The following is a 9,178-nucleotide window of genomic DNA, read 5'->3' as shown; positions in this document are numbered from 1 at the left end:
CCCCATTAAAGAAAATTAATAACTTTTTTTTTCTTATTTACGCGCGCATATTTTTTTTTTTTAAAATTAGAATGTAATAATTTTCAAAAAAAAAAAAAAAATGAAATCCGAATAAATTATTATTGTTATTAGCAGCAGAAGCAGAAGCGTTTTTCCCCCCCCGCCCCCCCCCAAAATAATTATATAACTCAAAAGAAACCGTTCGTTAATTTATTTTTTATTTTAAAAAAGTGTCGGCGGAATTTCCGATTTCGAAATTATATTACGGATAAAATATAAATAAAAATAAAATAATTTTTTTAACGTTGTCGGCCCTGCAAAAAAAAAAAAAAACAAAACAAAAACCGCGCGCCAAAAAAATAAAACCGAAAAAATTTTAAATTATTATTACTCATCAAATTTCCGCCATTAAAAAAAAAAAAAACAAAATCTGAACCGCGACATTTTTTCTTTTACCAATTATTATCATCATCATCATCATCATCATCATCATCATCATTATTATTATTATTATTATTATTATCATCATCATCATTATTATTATTATCATTATTATTATTTTCAATCGTAATAACGAAAACGAATATTTTTTTAAATATTCGTCGGAGCTTTTCTCAAAACATTTATTTCAGGTTTCTCTACCCCCCCCCCCGCGAATCCCTAAGGAATAAAAATATGCCGTCGGTATGCCTGAATAATTTTCCTCTTGTTTTATCATTATTATTATTATTATTAAAGTATAAAAATTAACCGTCGGGAAAAACATAAAGAACGATTTTCATTCACGAATGAATGATTTCGATCGCCGTCGTCGTCATCGTCGTCGACGTCGCGGTTGATTTCATTTATAAATTATTTTTAATTTTTTTTTTTTTTTTTTTTTTTTTTTTTCGTTTAACCGGAAAATTTTTTTTTTTTTCTTTTTTGAAAATCAAAGATGGGGGATACTTTTTTTTTTTTTTTTTATAACAAGGGATTATTAAAATATATATGTATATATAAAGAATTATACAATTAAATTTGTACGAAAAAATTATAAAAATCCCATCGAGAAATATTTAAATCCTATATATAAAACAAAAAAAAACGATAATAATAATAATAACGAAAAAAAAAATGATGATGATGATGATGATGATGATGATGATGATGATGATGTCAATGATATTACGTAAAAAAATTCTTTTTCCCCCCCTCCCCCTCCTCATCTTCCCCCTCTCTTCCTTCCCCCCCCATTTTCCCTTTTCCCTCCCACCTTTTCACCCATCAACAATTCTATTCATTAAATCCGTATTTATTACGTTAATAAAATAATAATAATAATAAAATAACGATCGATAAATAAAATTTTATGTTTTTTTTTTTTTTTAAATAGTTAACGAAAAAAAAAAAAAAAACGAAATCGTTTAAAATAAAAATCAATTATTATAAAAATTAGTGAATTCCAACAACGACAACGACAAACGACAAACGACAACAACTAACCAACAACCAACCAACGAGAAAAAATTATTATTATTATTATTATTATATATGTGACGATTCGTTAAAAATTTCATTTATATGTACATTAATAGATTAATAAATAAATAAATAAAATAAAATTTTTTTATCCGAGACCCCCTTTTAACCGAAAAACTAAAAAATCATTTCGAGAAAGAATTTTATGTTAATAATTATTATTATTATGAAAAACCTAAAATATGAAAACAAGGCACAACAAACAACTATTACGACAAACATTGTTTGTTTGTTTGTTTGTTTTTTAATGGAACCGGTAATATTCGATTTTTTTTATTAATAATATCACGTAATACGAAAATATTTTTTTTAAAAATGATAGAAATCTTAATATTTTAATTAATTAAAATGTCAAAATATTATTACTTCTGCTACTCTCGGTTTGTTTTCATTTTTACTAAAATAATTTTTATCTTCTGCTTGTCTGTTAAATTTAATTAATAAAAAAAAAAAAAAAAAAAAAAACAAATATATTCACGCACGATTATTGTATAAAAAAAAAAAATTAAAATTAAAAATCTTTTTATTATTATTATTATTATTATTATTTTACGTATTACGTTTCGGCCATTTTTTTTTTTTTTTTTTTTTGGAATTATACGTCACGAATTTAAATTTAATTCTCAGATAAAGGAAATCAATGTGCGGAACGAGTGAGGACTTAACACAAACGGCGGTTGCCAGGTTTATCGAACCTGAAAATTTCTAAAAAAAAAATTTTTTTAACGGCGGGAAACTACGACAAACGCGAACGAAACAAACAAACAAACAAACAAACAACCCTTTTGATTTTTTCCTCTCTCCCTCTCTCTCACGATTAAAACAATAAATAATAATGATAATTATTCGTATTTTTTACGAGGGGTAAAATTAGTATTAATAATTTAAAAAAAAAATTTATGTAAAACAACCAACAACCGACAACAACAACAACAACCCTTGGCCTCGGTTAAAAAAAATTTATCGTAAGGGTTTTACGTTTAAAAAAAAAAAAAAAAACTACTACCATTAAAACCCATTATAAATCTTAATACTGTCAATAAGGTCATTAATCAGAGAGTCGTCAGTCATGAACGTGCCGCCCGTGTTGTGCCCGTCGATATTAATAATAATAATAATAATTCGTAAAAAAAAAAAAAAAATTCTTCTTCCACGTCGAAATCGAAAAAAAGGTTTCCACCAATATAATAAAACTTATAACTACGATGATTTGCAATGTTTTTTTTTTTTTTTTACCTTGTTTCGTTATGGCGGTTGTTGTGTGTATACGTTTCTTTCTCCCCCAATTTTTTTTTTTTTTTTTTTTTCATTTTGCACACAATGGCCCTTAAATAAAATGAAAAACTTGACCTTATTGTTTGTTGTTTAAATTCTCAAGTGGTCTACTACGATGGCGGCGGCGGGGGCGGCAGTGGCAGCAGTTTAAAATACTCGTGGTATTTTTTTTTTTTTTCTTCCTACAAAACATAAAACAAAATGTCTTGCGATGATTTCATTTTATTGTTTTAACTTTTTTTTTTTTTTTCGGGTAACTAATTACCGAAAATTTATTCCCGGAATTTAATTACAAATTTTTTTTTCCCGTATTCGTCGTGTAATTAAAAAAAAAAAAAAAAAAAAGTTTTCTGCTTCTTTGTATGTTAATAATAATCAAACAATAATTTACCCCGACGTTTGCGTATAAATTATACCTGTTTTTAAACACAAAATTTAATTTTTTTTTTTTCTTTCTTTTTTTGAATTAATTTATTTTATTTCGACGATTTAATTATATATATAAAAAAAAAAACAAATTTTTTTTTTATTTTTACAATTGACTTAACGTGTAAATAACAACGGTTCGTATTTAAATTCTAGTTACACGTTCATTTCAAGGTCAAGTTATTTATTTTATATTAAAAACCTTTCATGCTTACCGTTCGATTTTTCGTTTTCCGATTTTTTTTTTTTTTGTTTGGATTTATGTTGGCACAATGAAACGAATAATTTAGTTTTTTTTTTTTTTTGTAAAGTTGGTAATTAATTCTTTATGCGGACGAAAAATTCATTATTGTTGAATAATTTTTTTTTTTTGCTTTTGAGTCCCTGTAAAAGAAAAAATACCTTGAATAATCGTTTAAAACGGGTCTTTTCTCCCTTCTCGTAATCACAAACCGTTAAGGTTTTTACTACTACCTTTAAAGGACCCGGGGAGGACTTAAAACGTTTTTGAATTTAATATAAAAAAAAAAAAAAAATTTTTTTTAAGGGGGGAAAATATAATAGATTAGAATTTAGACAGGGTAAAAAATGGCAAACGGGGTCTTTTAATGCTAATTAAAAAGGTTTTTTTTTTTTTTTAAATAAAAGAATACTGGAAATGCGCAGACAAAAGAGCGAGAGAGAGAGAGAGAGAACCTTTCCAGTTAGGGTGAATTTAGGGTTCGAGTTCATGGAGAACAACATAATGTTTCAATACAACACAACTTCCAGTTTAAAAAAATGCATTGCAAAAGAGAAAAGGTTTTTTTTTTTTTTTTTTTACCATTGTAAATATGTTGTTGTTGTTTTCTAGTCAGTTAAAAGTGTAAATTTATTTAATATATATATATAATTTATTATTATTATTATTATTTATAATCGAAAGTGCCTTTCTTTTCGTTTCTAGAAAAAAAAAAGTAAGTCGTGAAAATTTTATTTATTATTATTATTATTATTATTATTATTATTATTTTTGTTATTTTTAAAATCCAATTTACAATTAAAATTGTTTGCGTTTACCGACAACGCCAGGTAAAATATCCGGTCAAAACCGTTTTTTTTTTAAATTTACCGGTAAAAAAACGCTTCTGCCACGTTTAAAAAATTCTATATTTTTCCACGTAAAACAAAAAAAAAAAAAAATTCTCATAGATATTAATTAAATTTCCGACGTCATATGGCACACGATATACCAAAAAAAAAAAAATTTTTACAAACGCAATGTGCGATAAGTTTTAGTCATTTTTTAACCGTCTTATTATTAGTAGTCGTGGTAGTAGTAGTAGTAGTAGTAGTGGTAGTAGTAGTTAGTATAAAACTAAATTTATATACCTACATCGTAAATTATTATTTCTAAGAAATTTCAAAACCTTTTTTTTTTTTTTTTTTTTTTTTTTAAAAAAAATATCAATATAATTGCCAAATTTTAAACGAAAAAAAAAAAAAATAAAAAAAAATTAACCTTTTCACTGACCGAAAGTAAAATCCTTAGTTATTTAACCGCCATTATTATTATTATTATTATTTCTTTTTAAACCATCGTTGTTATAAAATAAAAAATGTCCGACAAATATTGTTATATATAATTAGGCATCGAATTATAATAATAATAAAAGTAAAAATTATAAAAACCTTATTAGTAAAAGTTAGGCTTTTTGCAATACTAATACAAAATTGTTGTTGTTTGTTGTTTGTCGTTTGTCGTTCTATTAAAATAATTCATAAATTATTTCAGGTAGAAAAAATGTCAGTCGGAAATAGTTTAATATTGACAAAATCGAATAAAAAACAAGTTCTACAGCAATCCAATTCAAATTTCGATATTGTTTCCAACAACAACAACGACGACGACCGAATTGACAATTTCAAAGTCGTTACGAAAACAAAAGAAGATGGCGGATATGAAGAAACGGAAAATCAATTATTTGGTCCCGTATTGAAAATTTTAGATAAAAATCACGGGGATGTGAAAAAATTAAAAAACATTCGAATCGATCTTTCTAGTCCAAAACGACGTTGCGGTAAAACTATTGTAAAACCTTCCCATCGTTCGGATGGAAAATCACAAAAGGATTCGTTCGTGAGTTCGGATGAATCGAGCGGCGGCGGCGGCGAAGAAGAAGAATATAATAATAAGAAGAGGAAAAAAATTCGACCCGTGGTTCCCAATTACGTGACGAATAGCGATGAGGGTCCGTGTAGGAAACCGAGACAGTGTCGACAAGATCCAGCCATGATATCTAGTCATCAAAACTCATCGTCCAAATTGGGTAAAACACAACCGTTGAGCATAGCTCGAAGAAATGCGAGAGAACGTAACAGGGTGAAACAAGTCAACGAGGGTTTTGCCACTCTCAGGAATCGTATACCCGAGTACATATCCGAAGCGTACAACGAAGAAAAGGGACGGAAAAGTGCTAAGAAATTAAGCAAAGTCGAAACGTTGAGAATGGCCGTGGATTACATACGTCATTTGGAAACTTTGCTCGACATAAGGTCGTCGTCGACGACGACGGAAACGGAAAATTATTGGATGATGAAAGATTCGGAAGGGAGTAGTAGTCAACCTTGGGAGGGTTCAAATTCTCCGATTGATGAATATCCGGAATCTTTAAATCAATCTAAATATCAACCCCCATTACCACCTTCGTCACCGTCGCACATATACGATCAAAACGGATTCGAGTATCAAGATCGTGTTTTCTACGATTACGATTTGGATTTTTTAAACAAAAAAGAAAATGCGATCGTGGGAAAAAGATCCCCGTTGTTTAACGTGTTAACCACCCTTAACGATACCGAAAATCAATCATGCGTCGACGATTTTAAATATTACGAATCGTTTAATAATTTAAAAAAAGAAAACGACCCCCATGATAATGATGAGAATGAGAACGACGACGACGACGTCGATGGCGAAAAATTGAATGAAAATTTACAACAACAACAACAACAACAATTTTTAGACAAACAACCGGAAACGTGTGTGAAATCTAATGATGTGATAAAAAAAATGACTAAAAAAACCGTCGTTTTACCCTCCATAACGGAAACTTTTAATAAGGGTGTAACGGCCGTTTTTTTTTGAATACTCGCGCGCGCGCGCACCCCCTTCCCCCCGCACGCACGCACGCACACGCACATTTTTTCAAAAAATTATTTAATTACTTACTTACCCCCTCCCTTCCTTTTTCCCTTTTTCTAGTTGCAAATTTGTAAATTTCATTAGAATATTTCCTATATGTACATTTATATATATATATACATTTGTTGCCTCCATATTTTTTATTAAATTATTTGATTTCGAAAAACAAATTTCATTTGTATCCTTTTTCGAATCCAAACAATCTGAAACAAAAAATGTTAATCGTTGTAATTTAGTAGTTGAAATGTTTTTTAATGTAATAACTACAACTACTACTACTACCATCACCACTACTACTACTACTACCACCACTACCACTACTACCACCGTTTAAACATTATAATAGTAATGAATATCTTAATAATAAAATTTTAAATGGACTTAAACTCATAATTAAACCGCATAAAAAAAAAAAAGGGTGAAACTTTATACGACCGGATATGGATGGTAACGATTTGTTCAGATTTCCTTTTTTTTTTTTTTTTTTTTTTTTGTTTTCCTTTGTGTGCAGTAAGAAAGGATGTTTCAAAACTTTTTTTTTTGTTTAACTAAAGGAAGGGAAATTTCTTAAAGAAATCTTAAGAGGGTTTTTTATTATAATTTTCTTGGTTCGGATTTCGAAAATTTTTATGAAAATTAAATGAGATGATGATGATGATAATGATGATGTTGATGATAATGATGATTTCAATGATAGTAGTAGTAGTAATACGATTGCGGTTTGATTTTAAACCGCAATGTAAATAAATAAATTCTGAAATTAAATAAATAAATTTGAAATCAAAAATTTTCTTTTTTTAAATGTATAAATAATTTTACAAAAGAGTATTATTATTATTATTATTATTATTATTTATCTGACACTTTTAACTCAACAACTTTTTTTTTAAAAAAAAAAAAAAAAAAAAAAAAAAAAAAAAAAAAAAAGAGGCGTCATCTTGTTTTAGATACGTGACAGGTGGTCCCTAGCATTTGGCACCCGGGGTCATGAGCCCCGGTCTTATATATTTACATCAAGACAAAATAAATTTAACCGAATTAATTTATTTCTTACAAATTTTAATATAATAATAATAATAATAATAATAATAATAATAATAATAATAATAATAATAATAAAATCACGTTTTTCTTTCTTTTTTTTAATTGTATTTGTGTAAATAAAAATTTAACGCAACAAAAAAAAATATAATTGGACGAAATTATTTTTTCCGACGGGGGGGGGGCGGTGGGAGGAAAGGGGGAATGAGAGAAAGAGAGAGAGAGAGAGGGGGGGCATACATTTTTTGTTTTGTTTTATCGAATCGTAACAAGACAAAATTCGGTTTTATTTTTCGTTACAAAAAAAAAAAAGAAAAAAACCGTATACAAACAAACGAATTTAATTAATGTTAAGAGACGACGACAACAACAACAAACGAAGAAACAAACAAACAAAAAAAATTGTCGTAGCAGCAGATGTCCACAGACAGACTTTAACCGAAAAAGATTGGTCACTAAATATCAAATTACAAAATTTTTCATTAATTTTCTGTTCAATTACACGCACAAAAAAATCAAACATCATCATCATCATCATTATCATTATCATTATCATCATCATCATCATCATCGTCTTATACTATCATACGTAAATTTAATTAATGATAATATATTATTATCATTACACGATAAAATTATACAGAGACCATTAAAAAAAAAAAAAAAGGTTTCGAGTAGACAGAGAGAGAGAAAGAGAGAGAGAGAGAGAGGGGGGAGTGAAAGGGGTTGAAAGGGTTTAAAAGGTAGTAAAAAAAAAAAATTAAAATATTACATATAGAGTGAAATGATTCGACAAAATATTCGTATGTGATAACACGGGGATGAACCTACTTAAAGAACTTTGACCTTGGGGTCAAATGCACGATGATGATGATGATGGATAAAACCTTGAGGCAAACACCGTTCAAGTTTTTAATTAATAATAATGATAATAATAATAAAATTCTACCGCGTACGTATACATTAATTAATAACGTAAGATGATGATGATAATAATAATAATAATATCATCATCATCCTTACAATTCTCACGTACCTTATTATTCCGTCATATTTTTTATTTTAACCCTCTAATCAAATATTTCATACCATTAACGCGTTAATTAAAAGTTTACATTTTTTTTAAAATAAATTTTTGACGTACACAAATTTTTTTAACGAATCAACAACGAATCCCGCCATATTAATAATAATAATAATAATAACGACGGTGAATAAAAGAAAATATAATGATGATGATCATCATCATATATTTATTATATCAAGGTTCACAACAACAATTTTTATGAATTTTAATGAATGACGTAATAAAAAAAAAATAATAATAATAATATTTATATATATAAATTTCGACTCGTTTTTATCGTGAATAATTACTTTAATAATAATAATAATAATAAAATTATTCAAATTTAAAAAAAAATTTTTTTTTATTACGTAATTTAAAAAAAAAATAAGAAAAAGAAAAACTCATCGTGTGCTTTCTAATTATAAATGAATCGTGTTGACAATTTAACGTGTAATTAACATACCGAATCGTATTGATATTTCCCCTACCTTCCCTTCTCCTCCCCTCCCCTCCCCTACCCATCGAAGAAACCAATATTAATATTATTTACGTTCATTAACATCGTCCATCTATTTATTTTTTATTGATAATTTCGTAATCGAATAGTAAAAAAAAAAAAAAAAAAAAATTATTAATTCGTTTCTGAAACCTTCCCCCCCCCC

General features: G+C 27.5%; 1 protein-coding gene across 1 annotated transcript; it reads left to right on the top strand.

Annotated features, from left to right (window-relative positions):
• Positions 1-5,005: 5,005 nt before the first annotated feature.
• Phum_PHUM501880 (Achaete-scute complex protein T3, putative) lies at positions 5,006-6,349 on the top strand (the record flags this gene model as incomplete). Its single annotated transcript, XM_002430805.1, has 2 exons — positions 5,006-6,076; positions 6,326-6,349. The coding sequence occupies 2 exons, from the start codon at positions 5,006-5,008 to the stop codon at positions 6,347-6,349; spliced, it is 1,095 nt and encodes a 364-aa protein (XP_002430850.1).
• Positions 6,350-9,178: the final 2,829 nt, after the last annotated feature.

Source organism: Pediculus humanus, genomic scaffold, assembly GCF_000006295.1.
Source record: "Pediculus humanus corporis 1103172108269 genomic scaffold, whole genome shotgun sequence".
Classification (NCBI taxonomy): Eukaryota; Metazoa; Arthropoda; class Insecta; order Psocodea; family Pediculidae; genus Pediculus; species Pediculus humanus.
This window is presented reverse-complemented; position numbering and strand designations above follow the sequence as displayed.